Source organism: Bos taurus, chromosome 9 (assembly GCF_002263795.3).
Source record: "Bos taurus isolate L1 Dominette 01449 registration number 42190680 breed Hereford chromosome 9, ARS-UCD2.0, whole genome shotgun sequence".
NCBI classification, from domain to species: Eukaryota; Metazoa; Chordata; class Mammalia; order Artiodactyla; family Bovidae; genus Bos; species Bos taurus.
In genome coordinates this window covers 88,931,483-88,950,831 of record NC_037336.1, presented here as the reverse complement: position 1 = coordinate 88,950,831, position 19,349 = coordinate 88,931,483, and the positions used below count along the sequence as shown (strand labels likewise).

Below are 19,349 nucleotides of genomic sequence, written 5' to 3'. Positions count from 1 at the left end.
AATTAAAAACAACCACTTTGCAGTCATACTTCTTTTCCTTTTTGACCTTCAGATAATGATGTTGCATTTGCTGACATTTCACCATGTATATGATAATAATAAATTGAGATTTAACAATCTCTTAAAACTAATTCTCCATCCACAGATAGATTATGTAAAGTGCTTCTTGCCTGCATATATGCTAAGTTGCTTCAGTCGGGTCCAACTCTTTGAGACCCTGTGGAGCGCACCCTGCCAGGCTCCTCTGTCCATGGGATTCTCCAGGCAACAATACTGGAGTGGGCTGCCATGCCCTCCTCCAGGGGATCTTCCCGACTCGGGATTGAACCCGCAACTCATTATGCTTCTTGCCTTGCACGTGGGTTCTTTACCACTAGCACCACCTGGGAAACCCAAGTGCTTCTTAAAGATTAACAAATTCACTGGAAACGATAAAGAGGAAAATCATTCTCTATAGTAAAAGCAGGTATGTAACATGTGTTATGAAAAAACATAACTTGCTGGAGTGCAGTAGGTAGGTAGGTTTTTATCATTCTCCTTGCTGCTGCTTTCTTAAATTGCAGAGAGGAAAAAAATTAATGTCATGATGTGATCTTTAGCTAGGTTAACTATAAGTACTTTACAGATAGGACCTTGATTATCATCCTTGCATGATGTATCATAATGCTCTTCATATCTTGAGTCTGAGTAGAGAGACATTGCAAGTCAAAAATATGCCCTAGATATTAAGATAAAGGGAAATTCAACTTAAAATCACCAACATTTGAAAATTCAGACAGTATTTTATTACTAAAGTATACTTCTAGAATAAAATAGTCCAATGAATTGACTGTTTTTTTAATTAAAATTCATCATGCAAAATGAAGTCAACGGGGGTATGGTCCAAGATGGAGATGTAGGAGACCCCTTGAACTCATAACCTCCCATGGACATATCTCCATTACACGCAGAGTGATTTCCCCTAAAAGAAATCCAGAAACTAGTTGAGTGATTCCTTCACTTTGGGTAAATGAAAAAATATTCACATTTAAATGGGTAGGAAAGACTGAGACATATTCTTACCATAAACACACTCAAAATTTGTACAGCACTGTACAATTAGGAGGGAACTCACCACTCCTAGCTTCTCCCTGAGGAGGGAAGGGTTGATCCTAATATCTAGCACCCCAGGGATATGCCCCCAAAACACACTGCTCTGAAAGCCAACAGGGCTTATATCTACCACACTCACAATACTAAAGCAAACAAATTGTTCTTAATGGGCTCACTAGGACTCACAATCTTCTCAGGGTCCAGTACAAAAGAAGCAAACAGATACATTCATCTCTGAGTTTTTCCTGAAAAAGGCCCATCTGCATACCTTAAGAGCTGCTATCTGAGAGTCAGGTTTCTAGTTTAGCACCATCTAGAGAATGACTGGGAGAAGGCAATGGCACCCCACTCCAGTACTTTTGCCTGGAAAATCCCATGGATGGAGGAGCCTGGAAGGCTGCAGTCCATGGGGTCGCTAGAGTTGGACGCGACTGAGCGACTTCCCTTTCACTTTTCACTTTCATGCATTGGAGAAGGAAATGGCAACCCACTCCAGTGTTCTTGCCTGGAGAATCCCAGGGATGGGGGAGCCTGTTGGGCTGTCGTCTCTGGGGTCGCATAGAGTTGGACACAACTGAAGTGACTTAGCAGCAGCAGCAGCAGAGAATAACTGATTCTCCCCCAGAAACCGGGAAGGCATTACATACCATCTCTGCATTCTCCTTGTAACCTGTTCCAAATCACTAATATATCTCTGGAAGGAGCTTGTACATATACTTGGTATGCTAGCTTTTGCAGATGCCACCTAAGGAAAACATAACTTTATCATCTGGCTGTAGTGTCCAGCAGAGCTTGCACTTATCAGCCCCACAGGTCTTTAGCAAACAAAGGGTTCTTAAGAGGTTATCCTTCCAAGGCTCAGCACAGAAGAAGCAAACAAAATCCCACCACTCAGTCTTCCCCTAAAAGAGATCTATTTGTATACGTTAAAAGCTGGGACCTGAAGGTCCAGCTCTAATCAGTTTGTATCTACATGCTCACCGAGATCCTTCCCTTTCAGATACTGACAGGTCTTGGCATACTCTCAACTACTGGGAGCCTCTAAAACAAAGAAGTCACCTTGGAAAAATCACAAAGGTCTGAGAGACAACCAAGAGCTCAGGCTGGGCTGATCAGTAAGGTTCATCTCCAACATGAGATCACTCTGTCAAGACTGGGAGAGGCAATTGTTTTATCTAAGGCAAAGAAACCAATGAAGGGAGTCAAGGAAAATGAAAAATCAGAGGAATATGTTCCAAACAAAAGAACAAGATAAAATCTCAGAAACAGACTTTAACTAAATGGAGATAAGTGATTTACCTAATAAAGAGTTGAAAGTTATGATCACAAACATGTGTACCAAGATCAGAAGAACAAGGCAAGAACAAAGTGAGAAATTCAACAAAAACACAGGAAATATAAGTACAAAACAGAAACCACAGTACAAAAGAATACACTATTAATAACTACAGTGAAAAATTCAATAGAAGGGTTCAATATCAGCTAGATCAAGCAGAAGAAAGGATCAGCAAATTAAAAAACAGGGTAGTGGAAGTCATCCAATCAGAAGAGTAAAAAAAAAAAACAAACATGAAAAAGAGTGAAGATGGTTTAAGGAATTTATATAAGGACAACATCAAGTAAACCAACATTCACATTACAGAAGTCTCAGAAAAAAAGGAAAGTGAAAAGAGTAGAAAGCTAAAGAAATAATCACTGAAAATTTCCCTAACCTGGAGAAAGAAACAGATATCCAGATCTGGGCTTCTCAAAGAGTTTCAAATAAGATGAGCCCAAGGAGACTCACAGCATGACACATTAAAATTAAAGTATTAAAAGTTAAAAACAAGGAGATAATCTTAAAAGAACCGAGAGAAAAAACAACTTGTTACATACAAGATAGGTAAGACTATCAGCAATATTTCAACAGAAACTTTACAGGGCATCATATATTCAGAGTGTTGAAGAAAAACTAGATCGAGGGCAAGAGAAGAAGGGAACGACAGAGGATGAGATGGTTGGATGGCATCACCGACTCAACGGACATGAGTTTGGGTAAACTACGGAGTTGGTGATGGACAGGGAGGCCTGGCGTGCTGCAGTTCATGGGGTCACAAAGAGTCAGACATGACTGAGCGACTGGACTGAACTGAACTGAAGAAAAAAAAAAGAACACCAACCAAGAATACTCTACCTAGCCATTTTCCTTCAGTATTGAAGGAGAGATCAAGAGTTTACCAGATAAGCAAAAATCGAAGGGACTCATCACTAGACTAGCCTTTAAAGAAACGTTAAAGGTATTCCTTAAATGAAAGGATGTTAATTAGTAACAGGAAAACATATCAAAGTATAAATCTAAGAAACAGATAAACAAGGACCTACTGCATAGCACAGGAAACTATATTCAACATAATAACCTATAATGGAAAAGAATCTGACAGATAGGATAGATATATACACATACACAACTGAATCACATTACACTGGAAACACTGTAAATCAACAATCCTTCAATTAATTATCCTTCAGTTAAAAAAAAAATATAAATCTCAATAATAAGGTAAATATAGAGTTAAATTCAGAATACTCCAAATGTGTAACCATGGTAGGTATTTACTAACTTTTAAATCTAGTATGAAAAATGGTAAAAAAGAAACACTATAACTTCAGTAATTTGCTAATGAATACACAAGGTAAAAATATATAAATTACAACACCAACCATAAAACTGAAGAAGAGTAAAAATATATAGCTTTGGAAGTTGTTAACAACTTAAAATAGGCTTATAAGTTGTTATATAAGTTTCATGGTAACTACAAAGCAAAAACCTGTACTAAATACACAAAAGATCATAAGAAAGAAACCTAAGCACACCATTAAAGAACATCACCAAGACACAAAGGAAAAGAGCACAAGAAGGAAAAAGAAACAGAGAAATTCAAAACAGTCAGAAAAAAATCAACAAAATGGTAATAAGTAAATGTCTGTCAATGATTCCTTTAAATGTAAGTGGACTACCTTTTCCAACGAAAAGACAGACAAAAGGCTGAATGGATCATAAAACAAGATCCAACTATATGCTACTTACAAGTTACTCTCTTCAGGTTTAAGGACACGCAGCTTGAAAGTGAAATGATAGGAAGATGATACGGCATACAAGCGGAAACCAAAAGGAAATGGGACAGCTACACTTATATCAGACAAATATTAATAGAATTCAAGCAAAAGACTTTACAGAGAGACAAAAAATCATTTTAAAATGACAAAGGGGTTAATCCAATAAGATGATATACAATAATATTTGCAAACATTTATGCAACCAACATAGGACCACCTAGACACATAAAACAAATATTAACAGACCTTAAGAAAGTGGGCAGCAATCCAATAACAGTAGGGGGCTTCAATACTCCACTTTAAACAAAGGATAGGTCACCCACACAGAAAATCAATAAGGAAAACACTGGACTTAAACTGTATAAACTGCATATTAGACCAGATGAACTTCTGGTAGCAGCAGAAAACATTTTTCTCAAGCACACATGGAACATTCTCCAGGATAAATCATATGTTAGACCACAAAACAAGACAATAAATTTAAGAAGACTGAAATATAAAGTATCTTTCCCAACCACAATGATATGAAACTAGAAATTAAGTACAAGAAGAAAACTGTAAAATTCACAAATATTTGGAAATTAAACAACATGCTTCTGAACCACAGATGAGTCAAAGAAAAATCAAAAAAGAAATAAAAAATACTTGGACACAAATAAAAATTGAAATAAAAACCAAAACTTACAAAATGCAGAAGGGCAGTCTAACAAGGAAGTTTACAGCTGCATTAGGAAAAAAAGAAAAGTGCTCATTACATTGAAGAAAAAAATGGTGCTCAAATTAACAACAAATTTAATACTGCAAGGAAGCAGAAAAGAAAAACAAACTAAGTCAAAAGTTAGTAGAAGGAAGGAAATAACAAAGATTAGATTGGAAATATGAAGTCAAGATTAAAAAGTCACCAGAATAGATCACTGAAACTAAGAGACAGTTTTCTTTTAAATATCTACAAAACAGACAAATTTTTAGCTAGACTTACCAAGAAAAAAAAAATCAGAAAAGGAAGAATATTATAACTGATATAACACAAATACAAAGGATCATAAGAAACTACTATGAATCGTTATATGCCAACAAGCTGGACAAACAGGAAAAAAGCTGATAAATTTCTGGAAATATACAAGCTACCAAGACTGAATCATGAAAACAGAAAATTCTAACGGACCATTACTAGTAAGGAGATAGAGTCAGTAATCAAAAACATACCAACAAAGACAAGCTCAGATTGCTTCACTGGTGAATTCTACCAAACACTTAAAGAAGAATTTCAAATTGTTTCAAAAAATGGAAGAAGAGAAAATATGCCCAAAATCATTTTATAAAGCCATAATTACCCTGATACCAAAACTAGACAAGGACACTACAAGAAAAGAAAATTACAGGCCAATATTCCTGATACACATAGATGCAAAAGCTCTCAACAAAACAGTAGCACACCAAATTCAACAACGTATTAAAAGAATCACACACCATGATCAAGTGGGACTTATTTCAGGGATAAAAAGGCGGTTCAACATCTGCAAATCAATCAATATAGAACATTAACAAAATGAAGAAGAAAAAGTATATGACCATATAAACAATAGAGAAAAAGCATTTGCAAAATTCAACATCCATTCCTAATAAAAACTCTCAATAAAATGGGTATAGAGAAAACATACCTCAACATAATAAAAGTCATATATAAAAAGTCCACAGCTAGTATCATGCCAAACAGTGAGAGACAGAAAGTTTTTCCGTCTAAAATCAGCAACAAGACAAAGGTATCCAGTCTCAAGACTCCTGATTAACATAGTACTTACTGGGAGTCCTAACATAGTAATTAGGCAAGAAAAGGAAATAAATGACATGCAAATTGAAAAAGGAAGAAATAAAATTGTCTCTATTTGCAAAACAACAAAAGCAAAAATAAACAAGTGAGACTTCATCAAATTAAGAAGCTGTTGCATAGCAAAGGAGCCCACCAACAAAACAGAGAGGCAGCCTACCAAATGGGAGAAAATATTTGCACATCATGTTATTGGACAAAAGGTTAATATCCAAAGTATATGAAGAACACATATATCTCAACAGCAAAGGAAAGAAAAAACCCAGTCTCATTAAAAAATGGGCAGAGGAACTGAATAGACCTTTTTTTCCAAAGAAGATATACAATTGCCAACGGATACATGAAAAGGTCCTCAAGCAGTCATCAGGGAAATGAAAATCAAAATCACAATGAGATATCACCTCATACCTATTACACTGGTTATCATCAAACAGATAGCAAATAATAAGTGTTGGTAAGGATCTGGAGATGAGGGAATCCTTGTAAACTGTTGGCGAGACTGTAATCTGGTGCAACCACTGTGGAAAACAGTGAAGAGATCCCTACTCCTGCCAAAATAAAACAGAACTACCATATGATCCTGCAATCCCAATTCTAAATATACATCCAAAGGGTTTGAAAACAGAATATCAAAATAAATATTTGTACTCTCGTGTATCCAAGATACAGAAACAAACTAAGTGACCATCAACAGATGAATGGAAAAAGATCTGATAAATCTGTATCTACAACGATATACAAGATGGAATGTTATTCAGCCACAAGAAAGAAAGAAATCCTGCAATTTGCGACAGTATGAACCTTGAGAGTATTATGATTAAAAACAAGCCAGTGAGAAAAAGATAAATATTGCATGGTATCACTTATACATGGAATCTAAAAACAAAAGTCAAATTCATAGAAAGAGAATATACAACTGGTTGCCAGGGTTTGGAGGATGAGACAAATAAAGACTGATAAGAGTATAACTTCTCAGCTATATGATGAAAAAAGTCTGAGGATCTAGTATAAAACACTGTACTGTATAACTGATTTGCTAAGAAAGAACTTAAGGGTCTCATTAGAGAAAGAAAAGGTAAATTGGTAAGGTGATGGATATTTAGTTAACTAGATGTAGGGAATTCTTTTACAATGTCTATCGAATGACTGTAACATATACTTAAATATTACATCTGTCAACTATACTCAATTAATGCTGAAAATTTTAAAAATGAAGTCACTTCACAATCTGTTACACTGATAGCCGTCTGAGGATATCCACATGTTCCATGCAGGTATCATAGAGCTAATTCCAGGTACCTCTACAATTGGCTTTCCTACTGCTCTTTATACTCAGGCAAAAAGTATATCTATATAAGGTAAATCTATATTAGATTAATATTATTGTTAATCTCAAACTATGACCATATAAACATAGTATTGTCTATATTAGATTTCAGATTTCTCGTGTGAGTTGGCTTTTTTTTTTAATGACAGATGGTATCTGGATGTAAAAAAACTTTTCAAAATGTGACTTTGTCAAATTCTCTGAAAAACTTGACAATCATCTTCAAAGATGATTCCAGAAGACTATTTTTCCCTCATTTTTCATCTTATCACCATAGCATATATATAATTTCATTTTCACCTTTATAATTCTTTTTTTTAAATCATCAAATAAAAAGACATAGTTTGGCCCAAGGACTTTGGAAACGTTCAGGTCTCCTAAACAAATCAAGTTATAAAGTGGTTTTTCTGTACTTCTCATTACCATAAATGTGTTTAGTTCTGGGGTTTAACAGTGGAATGGCTAAGCATGGACATATTTTCCTTCCCTTGGTTTCCATCTCCATTTTATTCCTAAATACAGAAGATTCTAAAACGTTATAAGAATCTGCCTGCAATGCGGGAGACCCGGGTTCAATCCCTGGGTTGGGAAGATCCCCTAGAGAAGGGAATAGAAATCCACTCCAATATTCTTGTCTGGAGAATTCCATAGACAGAGGAGCATGGTGGGTTACAGACCACGGGGTATCAAAGAGTTGGACACATCTGAGTGACTAACACTTTCACTTTCACAGATGATTATTGCCATGAATTCTTCATTCATTAGTAATGTGCATGCGTGCTATTGCTTCAGTCATGTCGGACTCTTTGCAACCCTAGGGATGGTTTCCCACCAGGCTCCTCTGTCCATGGGATTCTCAGGGCAAGAATACTGGTGTGAGTTACCATGCCCTTCTCCCACTGGTTTTGTATTTGAATTTTAATTCCCATTGTTTCTGGAACACATCCTTCTGACAGAATGTGGTCCAATGGAGAAGGGAATGGCAAACCACTTCAGTATTCTTGCCTTGAGAACCCCATGAACAGTATGAAAAGCCAAAATGATAGGATACTGAAAGAGGAACTCCCCAAGTCAGTAGGGGCCCAATATGCTACTGGAGATCAGTGGAGAAATAACCCCAGAAAGAATGAAGGGATGGAGTCAAAGCAAAAACAATACCCAGTAGAGGATGTGACTGGTGACAGAAGCAAGGTCCAATGCTGTAAAGAGCAATATTGCATAGGAACCTGGAATGTCAGGTCCATGAATCAAGGCAAATTGGAAGTGGTCAAACAAGAGATGGCAAGAGTGAACGTCGGCATTCTAGGAATCAGCGAACTGAAATGGACTGGAATGGGTGAATTTAACTCAGATGACCATTATATCTGCTACTGCGGGCAGGAATCCCTTAGAAGAAATGGAGTAGCCATCATGGTCAACAAAAGAGTCCAAAATGCAGTACTTGGATGCAATCTCAAAAACAACAGAATGATCTCTGTTCGTTTCCAAGGCAAACCATTCAATATCACAGTAATCCAAGTCTATGCCCCAATCAGTAACGCTGAAGAAGCTCAAGTTGAACGGTTCTATAAAGACCTACAAGACATTTTAGAACTAATACCCAAAAAAGATGTCCTTTTCATTATAGGGGACTGGAATGCAAAAGTAGGAAGTCAAGAAACACCTGGCTGCTGCTAAGTCACTTCAGGCGTGTCCGACTCTGCGACCCCATAGACGGCAGCCCATCAGGCTCGACCGTCCCTGGGATTCTCCAGGCAAGAACACTGGAGTGGTTTGCCATTTCCTTCTCCAAAGCATGAAAGCGAAAAGTCAAAGTGAAGTTGCTTAGTTGTTCCCAACTCTTAGCAACCCCATGGATTGGAGCCTACCAGGCTCCTCCGTCCATGGATTTTCCAGGCAAGAGTACTGGAGTGGGGTGCCATTGCCTTCTCCGAAGAAACATTGGAGTAACAGGCAAATTTGGTCTTGGAATACGGAATGAAGCAGGGCAAAGACTAATAGAGTTTTGCCAAGAAAATGCACTGGTCATAGCAAACACCCTCTTCCAACAACACAAGAGAAGACTCTACACACGGACATCATCAGACGGTCAACACCGAAATCAGATTGATTATCTTCTTTGCAGTCAAAGATGGAGAAGCTCTATACAGTCAACAAAAAGAAGACCTGGAGCTGACTGTGGCTCAGATCATGAACTCCTTATTGCCAAATTCAGACTTAAAGTGAAGAAAGTAGGGAAAACCACTAGACCATTCAGGTATGACCTAAATCAAATCCCTTATGACTATACACTGAAAGTGAGAAATAGATTTAAGGGCCTAGATCTGATAGATAGAGTGCCTGATGAACTATGGAATGAGGTTCGTGACATTGTACAGGAGACAGGGATCAAGACCATCCCCATGGAAAAGAAATGCAAAAAAGCAAAATGGCTGTCTGGGGAGGCCTTACAAATAGCTGTGAAAAAAAGAGAAGTGAAAGGCAAAGGAGAAAAGGAAAGATATAAGCATCTGAATGCAGAGTTCCAAAGAATAGCAAGAAGAGATAAGAAAGCCTTTCTCAGTGATCAATGCAAAGAAATAGAGGAAAACAACAGAATGGGAAAGACTAGAGATCTCCTCAAGAAAATTAGAGATACCAAGGGAACATTTCATGCAAAGATGGGCTCGATAAAGGACGGAAATGGTATGGACCCAACAGAAGCAGAAGATATTAAGAAGAGGCGGCAGGAATACAAAGAAGAACTGTACAAAAAAGATCTTCATGACCCAGATAATCACGATGGTGTGATCACTCACCTAGAGCCAGACATCCTGGAATGTGAAGTTGAGTGGGCCTTAGAAAGGGTCACTATGAACAAAGCTAGTGGAGGTGATGGAATTCCAGTTGAGCTCTTTAAAATCCTGAAAGATGATGCTGTGAAAGTGCTGCACTCAATATGCCAGCAAATTTGGAAAACTCAGCAGTGGCCACAGGACTGGAAAAGGTCAGTTTTCATTCCAAGCCCAAAGAAAGGCAATGCCAAAAAATGCTCAAACTATCGCACAATTGCACTCATCTCACACGCTAGTAAAGTAATGCTCAAAATTCTCCAAGCCAGGCTTCAGCAATACGTGAACTGTGAACTTCCTGATGTTCAGGCTGGTTTTAGAAAAGGCAGAGGAGCCAGAGATCAAATTGCCAACATCCACTGGATCATCGAAAAAGCAAGAGAGCTCCAGAAAAACATCTATTTCTGCTTTCTTGACTATGCCAAATCCTTTGACTATGTGGATCACAATAAACTGGAAAATACTGAAAGAGATGGGAATACCAGACCACCTGCCTCTTGAGAAACCTATATGCAGGTCAGGAAGCAACAGTTAGAACTGGACATGGAACAACAGACTAGTTCCAAATAGGAAAAGGAGTATGTCAAGGCTGTATATTGTCACCCTGCTTATTTAACTTCTATGCAGAGTACATCATGAGAAACACTGGACTGGAAGAAGCACAAGCCAGAATCAAGATTGCCAGGAGAAATATCAATCACCTCAGATATGCAGATGATACCACCCTTATGGAAGAAAGTGAAGAGGAACTAAAAATCTCTTGATGAAAGTGAAAGAGAAGAGTGAAAAAGTTGGCTTAAAGCTCAACTTTCAGAAAACGAAGATCATGGCATCTGGTCCCATCACTTCATGGGAAATAGGTGGGGAAACATTGTCAGACTTTATTTTTTTGGGCTCCAAAATCACTGCAGATGGTAACTGCAGCCATGAAATTAAAAGACGCTTACTCCTTAGAAGGAAAGTTATGACCAACCTAGATAACATATTACAAAGCAGAGACATTACTTTGCCAACAAAGGTCCATCTAGTCAAGGCTATGGTTTTTCCAGTAGTCATGTATGGATGTGAGAGTTGGATTGTGAAGAAAGTTGATTGCTGAAGAATTGATGCTTTTGAACTTTTTGTGGTGTTGGAGAAGACTCTTGAGAGTCCCTTGGACTGCAAGGAGATCCAACCAGTCCATTCTGAAGGAGATCAGCCCTGGGTGTTCTTTGGAAGGAATGATGCTAAAGCTGAAACTCCAGGATTTGGGCCACCTCATGCGAAGAGTTGACTCATTGGAAAAGACTCTGATGCTTGGAGTGATTGGGGACAGGAGGAGAAGGGGATGACAGAGGATGAGATGGCTGGATGGCATCAATGACTCGATGGACGTGAGTCTGAGTGAACTCCGTGAGTTGGTGATGGACAGGGAGGCCTGGCATGCTGCGCTTCATGGGGTCGCAAAGACTGAGTGACTGAACTGAACTGAACCCATTGTTTCAAGTGTCCTTCAAATTTTTAAATTTATAAAAATGTCAAGATGGAAATCTACTGCTAAGTATGAAAGATATATATTTGACTTCAGCAGTGCTCTGTAACTAACATTACCAAAACTCATTAGCAAAACTACAGGCTTATATACAACAATAAAACTTAAGAGCAACTCAGAGTTGGCTCTCAGGGATATGACCATTAGTTGTTTGTCTGTGTTCTTTTCCTGAAGTACCTTTCTACAAAATGAAAGCAATAATAAATATAAAGAGAAAACCAATAACCACATTACATTTAAATTCCAATATTTACTTTATGGATCTGCCTCACAAAGAAATATTAAGGTAGAGAAGTGCTCATTAAAACTCTTAATTCCAAACATGGCTGGGAGTCTTTATTTGCCAAATAAATTTGCCAAATCAAAATCTAAATATGCCTGTGAATCCCCATGTTTCCATGTAACCCCAACCTCTGCCACCTAAATAGATGCCTTCTATCCAGTTTGGATCACAACATTGCTGGCTCCTTATTCAAAGGATGAGATGCTTACATGTTAATAAATGCAAATCTAAGGCCAGATATATATTCACTTGGCCTATAATCTCTAAAATGTAAGTACAAAACTCATTTATTTTGTTTAATAAAAAAAAAACATGCTTCATAGATAATAAGTTCATGTACTAAAAGAAACCAGTCCATCCTAAAGGAGACCAGTCCTGGGTATTCATTGGAAGGACTGATGCTGAGGCTGAAACTCCAATACTTTGGCCACCTCATGCAAAGAGTTGACTCATTAGAAAAGACCCTGATGCTGGGAGGGATTGGGGGCAGGAAGAGAAGGGGATGACAGAGGATGAGATGGCTGGATGGCATCACCAACTCAATGAACATGAGTTTGAGTGAACTCTGGGAGTTGGTGATGGACATGGAGGCCTGGCGTGCTGTGATTCATAGGGTCGCAGAGTCGGACACGACTGAGTGACTGAACTGAACTGAACTGAACTGAACTAAAAGAAAACTCACAAGATAGTCACTATCTAAATTCATTACTTGTTTGATCTATATGCCCAGAAAAGAAGATTTAACTTCCTCTTGCCTTGATTCATCTATGTTAGCTCCTGAATGGATATTATGGGGTATGGAGGAGGTCATTTTTAGTCTTGTTTCCATAATAACTAGAGTTCTTCCGCCTGAACATAGAGCAACAGTCATGTTTTATAAGAACACCAGTTCTGAAAATATCAGCTGAAGAATCAAGTATAACTTCACCCACTGTTATCTTTCCACAAGCTCCCCTCAGGGATGAGAACCTAATTGATTTTTCTATTGCATTACCTTGTTCCTAAAATGTTAATAGATGGTTAAATGAATATTTGGCATTCAGTAAAAAAAAAAACAAACTTATTATTTCTTTAGCTCACAAATACCTGAAAATAAAATCTTGTAAAGCAAAATTGATGATTCACAATTTAGGTGTTTTGAACAAAAGTCCTCAACATTAAAATTTTATAGGACATAGATCATTTAGTGTTAAAATTTTCTGCCACAGTGAACATATAATATTAAATGCATTTATTATGTAGTGTTCACCCCAGATTTGTAGGGTGAATATTGATGGGTTAAAAAAATAATGTCAGATTAAAGACTTTAATCATCTAGATTTTTATTTCAAAACACTATTTCCTAATTTCCAGGAGAATTAAGAGTGTATAGTTACTGAAAATTAATCAGTTCTGATATAACCTTGAAATCAACTAGATAACAAGCTATTGTGTCCCACTATCTCTCCCATGGTACGTATGGCAACCTGTTCATGAATAGTGAATGGCTCTTCAAAATAAAAGTCAAGCTTGGTCTTCTTACCTGGCACCCTCTTTGCCCAGTTGATCATGTGTACCAGCTCCCTGTCTGCAAGGTTGGTCAGCAAGCCCATCATTGAAGCCTCACTGAAAGGTCTGGTAGGGTCATACTCAGAATAGATTATGGGGGGCTCAGCCTCCAGCAAGGCACTGATCATCTGGTCAGCTGTCAGGGACAACACCGGGCTGTTCTTCTTAGTGTGTTTAATCATGATGGGGCTTGGCCAAAGGTTGGCAGCTCTCATGTCTCCGGAGGGCACCGCTTCGTTCCTGCCCTCCCCATCATCTCTCTGGCGCTTGTGCTTCAACATTCTCCCTCCTCTTCGGTCTTTCCGTATTCCTGAGAACACACACACAAAAATAGCTTATTCTTTTGCTCATATAAACTTTCACATGAAAACCATTTTTAATGCTAACAGCCTTTTATTTTATTTAAGGAAATAGTTTGGGACACAGTTGTGCTTCTAAGTGTTTAACAACCAGCTGTCCACGAGAGGGAAAAAAAGGCTTTGATTTGTAGCATTCACCAATTTCCATGGTGTAACGACTCCCACCATGGCAAATTTCAAGCTTCTTGTCTGAGATCAAGCAGTGTACAAAACTCCTACAAATTTAACAATAGGCTTTTGTGAGCCAGTACAAGCTGCTCTTACAAACCATTGCAGGATGTGTGTGTGTGTGTGTGTGTGTGTGTAACAGATGCTATAAAAAAAGACAACATATTAATTAGCTACTCTTGAAATATGACATATTAAAGATTGCTCCTGCTATGAATATTCTTTCAACAGCAAATTTAAAAAGCATCTTTATAAAATATTTAATAAATGTCCTTATCACCCAAGTAGACCTCTTAATGGAAGACACTAAAGAGGAACGATTTATCCAAAATGTATCTGACAGTCTCAAGCCTCCACAGAGTCAGTCTTTTATTGAGTCAGTCTTTTACTGCTACTAAGCTGTACCTCATCACCTGAGTAATCAATCCAAGAGCCTCAACTTGTTGACTAGGTTCTAAGATGTCACAAATGTCTTTCTATTTTCCTAATATTAAAGTTTTAAAAGAGTTGAAAATAGTCTTCCCCCAAAGATTTACCAGCTGTGGTTCCCCCTAACTAATTAAAGGAGGAGAGAGACTCCAGAGATTCTTTGCGTCTTGGTTCAGCATCTTAACCTAGAAAACACCAGGCTGTAGTACTAAAATGCATCAGCAGAAACAAATATTTTAAAGGACAAAAGTGAACACAAGGGTCCATATTTTCAAAAACTCTTAACTCTCCAAAATAGACCAGAAAGCAACATTTCTTAGATTTGTATAAAAGAAATAATCATTTTGGTAAAAATCTAACACAATTATTTTTAATATTTAAGACATGAGAAGTAAAATTCTTTGTAACAGATCACCTGTCCTCTGATTCCAAAACAAATGAATAACTAATGTCAGAATTTTGCTCTATTTTGTTCTGTCAAGGAGTTTGGACAAATGTTCACTGGTGAGTTTTTACGCATAGCTTTTATTCTTGTAGATCTAGATTAGATATGTTACATGATATTAAAAATATAATGATGCCACAGACCCTTCCTTATTTGTTCAGTATCAAAATAAGCATTTCTCAGAACTCTTGGAATAAGTAACAATCATAAAAGATTATTATCACTAACATACACTGATCACTCACCATGTGCTTAAACACTTTACATGTATGCATTTTACAACTAATTTAGTCCTCACAATAACCTTGTAAGGTAAATGTCAGAAAACTGCTCCTTTAGAAAGATTCATGAACTGGTCCAAGACCATTCTCTATTAAGTATGATCCAAGATCCAAGCTTCTAAATGAAGTTTGTGTTTTTTCCCCAGTTACCAGAGTTTCAAAATTGTATCCCACACAGTTGACAAATTTAAGAACATCTACAAGTAAAATGGGCTTCCCTGGTGGCTCAGTGGTAAAGAATCCACCTGCCAATGCAGGAGACATGGGTTCAGTCTCTGGATCAGGAAGATCCCCTGGTGAAGGAAATGGCAACCCACTCCAGTATTCTTGCCTGGGAAATCCCATGGATAGAGGAGCTTGGAGGGCTACAGTCCATGGGGTTGCAAAAGAGTCAGACATCACTTAGTGACTAAACAAACAAAACAAAAAAGAAATAAAATAGGTCAAGTGAGAGTAATCATTGCATTTGGCCAGTTGCTGTCCTTGGTCAATTCTTTTCATCACTAGATGTGCTAGTGTGAGTATAATATCTGAATTAAGGAAGCGAAACACAGCCTACTCTCAGCGCATCAGAGCGCACCTGGACTATCACGCAGTGCTGGATGCTGCAGAGACAAGCAAAACAAACCCATTCAGAGTAACGAGGATGCTGAGGAGATGCGAAATCAGGTCACATGGAGAACCACTGAGGAACCAAGAGGGGTTAGCCAAAGAGAAAAAAAGACTTAGAGGAAACATGAGTGTCACCCTCACATGGGCTGTACCTTATAAAATGGCATTGTGGTCTGAATGTCTGTTTCCCCTCCAAATCCATATGTTGACATCTAATCCCCAGTGTGATGGTTTTCACACTTTGAATACCATCCCAAAGGTATGAGCCTTTGGGAGGTCATTAGGTCACGAGGGTAGAGCCTTTACGAATGGGATTAGTGCCCTTATATATAGAGGCCAGGGTGCCAACTTGCTCTCTCCACCCTGTAAGGGTATGAGAAGACAGCTGTCTACAAGCCAGAATGCAGGCACTCATCAGACACCAGACCTGCTGGCAAGCTTGGAGTTCCCGAGCTCCAGAACTGTGAGAAATGTCTGCTGTTTAAACCATGAAGTCTGTGATATTTCTATTCCGGCACCCTAAACTGACTAAGAGAGATGGGTTCAACTTGCTTTTTACGAGTCCCAAGAGTAAAATAGAAGAAATATGTGGAAATCATGAGAAGCCAGAGATCACTACAAAGACTCAACGCTGACAACAAAGATAGAATCTGCTGCCACAGGAAAGGATGTGCTGGATCACTGGAGGTTTCCAAGAATAGGCTAGACGAAGACTTTACAGGGTGTTACCAAAGGCATTCAGTTACCCAGTATTTGTACTACATGACTTTCAATGCACTTTCTCTCCTGAGAGTGTAGGACTCCACGATTTCCCTGTTAGAATGTAAGACCAGTGGCCTTGGATGAAAAACAGGAAAGGAAGATCAAAAGCAAAGAATTCCTAGAGATTCATATTTCTTAGAAACTTTGAGGTCAGACTTTTGAGAGGATGATGCTCATTGTTATTTACCTACTTTGGGTGGCAACTAGGGTGAAAAAATGCTTTGTTCTTCAATATTAGGCAGTAAATGCGTATAACTCAAATACTCTTTGACTTCCTCTCTATAACTTTAGAAAGAGAGAGAGAATGTAAACAGATAGAGAATGTAAACAGATGTAAACAATACAATCTTTTAATATCAGATCTACATGGAAAGATAAAGGCAAGTGATCTGAACAAAGAAGAAATAATTAAAGGTGATTTTGTTCACGCTAAGACGAAACAAAGTTACCTAAGTAATCAAGTTATGACTATACACATGCATTTTACTTTTTAAAAATGAAGTTGATGCTTTCTGTTATCATTGCAATTTATCTTCATTTTAAAATATTTCCAAGATAAAGACAAATAGACACAAGGTAAATTAAGGAAAACAAAACACAGTATTCCCCACACTTTAAAAGGTCCCAGCAGTCATACTACAGACAAATCTGTTTTCTAGAATAATTTTAAACTCAATTTAGCTTCTAAAAGTGACAGTTATTAAAAATTGCTTATCAAAGTATTCATTTTGTCAACATTTGTTCAATACTAACAATGTATATTCACAGATGCTGCAATGCTAAACAAAGGCAGATTATGTTATCCTCCATGAAGTTTTTGGCTTGGAGGGAGAAAGACATGAATCAAAAGTTCTATTATTTGTGGAATGAATGAATGAACTGCCCAAAACGCAATGGAAGAGAGGAAGTGAAGCTAAGAAGAGGAGACAAAGAAGGTATCTTTAGGAGACAATGTTACATTTGGGCCAATACATGAGATTTCCTTTCTTGGAGAAATTGAGAAGCAGACTCTTCAGATGGTTTAGGTATAGCACTATTACAGCAGTGAGCTGAACCACCACACCTCTTTGAGTCTCAAATATTTGATTCACATTGTTGAACACAAGTCAAAAATGACCACAGACTTGGTATGCAGAACAATTAAACACAACTGGAGAGGTGGAGATGAGAGCTGAATATTTATAAAATTATCAGAGTCAAATATGGTAAGGTAGATTCAGTTAGCATTGACAAATATTTTCTTAAATTTACCCCTAGATGCTCTATATTTTTCAAATGTCAAAGGCTCTATAAGATGTACAAACAGAGCAAAATTAGGAAGCTGTACATACTGTGTGCCTGACTACAAAGATCGGATCCCAGGGCACAAGTCAAAGAGGAAAGCCGCCGTGTCTACTTGGAAGCAGTAATGGTCATATTAGCTGTGACACGCCAGTGACAATAATGCATATTTACAGTAGTTTAAAAAATTTCAAACTGGAATTGAGTGCAATAGGTGAAAAATGGACAAATTTCCAGCTCTATTTTAACCTAGGTTAAATGAGAATTGCAGATCACAACCAATAATTACAACCTGTGTCACAATGGAATATACAGCCAGTTCCTAATTACATATAGCGACAGGGTATATGCGTGGCATGCATAACTGAAATCCAAATAAAGTTAAAAAACTCGTTCTATGTTCCCTACCAAGGATTTTTCCAGACAACATAGATTAATAAGTATTTTACTTAAGCTCATTTCCCTTGTCTAAGTTATTTCAACCATTTTGGTATTTTTAAAAAAGTTCACAAAGCAGAGAGGAAAAAAACCAACTAGCTTAGATCGTGCAAATATTAAACAAACTCCTTAACAGTTGAGATGTTTATTTGTAACAGATAGCACTTTGGCTTGTAGCACCATATAAGCAGATGTATTCAGCACCCCAAAATGTCACTTCCCAGAATGACTGAACAAAATATTTAGCAATGCAATACAGATGTCATGTTAACAGATTTGCTAGTGGACAAACATTATTAGATCTCAAGTTGTGTCACTGATTAGACAAGAGTTATATCACAGCAAATTTCTTTACATTCCTTTAAAAAATTTTTTAACTTGCAAAATTCAAGGATTACCTTCAGGCTTGAGATACAAACTCTCTTGTCCAGCAAGCCCACCATACATGTGAAATGCCACCACTTTGAACTGCATGCCCTTGGGTTAAGCCTTTCTTTAATATCTTTGTTGCACTGTTGTTAAGGATTTCAAAGCCAAGTATAAAACTTTCACATAGCAGTACTTAATGTGAATTTGAGTGATTCTAATCCACAAAGAAGCATTAATTGAAGAGAATTTATTAAACTAATAAGCACAGATCATTGGAATGAAAGGGAGAAAGATGATGCCCAGGGCACTCTCTAAGATCCCTAAGGATTTTAAGACTGCCCGGGCTTGGGGAAGTTCATCATAAGGCAGTGTAGGGGTAAAGTCCTGGCAGGGAGAAAAGGTCTGAAGACATATTCACTGCTTAAACAATTACGCCCTGGCCCTAAAATAAAAATGTCTGTCCTAATGTGTCTAACTAGGAGTTTTGAAAGGCTTACTTCTAATACTTTAGAGTTTACTCAATCACCCTTTTTTTTTTTCATTCTTTAAACTCTTTGGCTTGGCCATTATATCTCAGGAAAATGAATGCTATCTGAATATTCATTACTTAATTGAATTTATTAGGTCATTTGCTTCTAATGCATTCTGCTTTTTAAATTTTCTTTTCCT

The 19,349-nt window shown here is 37.6% G+C and overlaps 1 protein-coding gene across 2 annotated transcripts in view; it reads right to left on the bottom strand.

Annotated features, from left to right (window-relative positions):
* Window positions 1–19,349, bottom strand: part of ESR1 (estrogen receptor 1) — a 415,900-nt gene that overhangs the window by 148,133 nt on the left and 248,418 nt on the right. For both annotated transcript variants that reach the window (XM_024996420.2, NM_001001443.1), the window contains 1 exon segment: window positions 13,511–13,846. In XM_024996420.2, coding sequence (XP_024852188.1) covers window positions 13,511–13,846 — 336 coding nt within the window.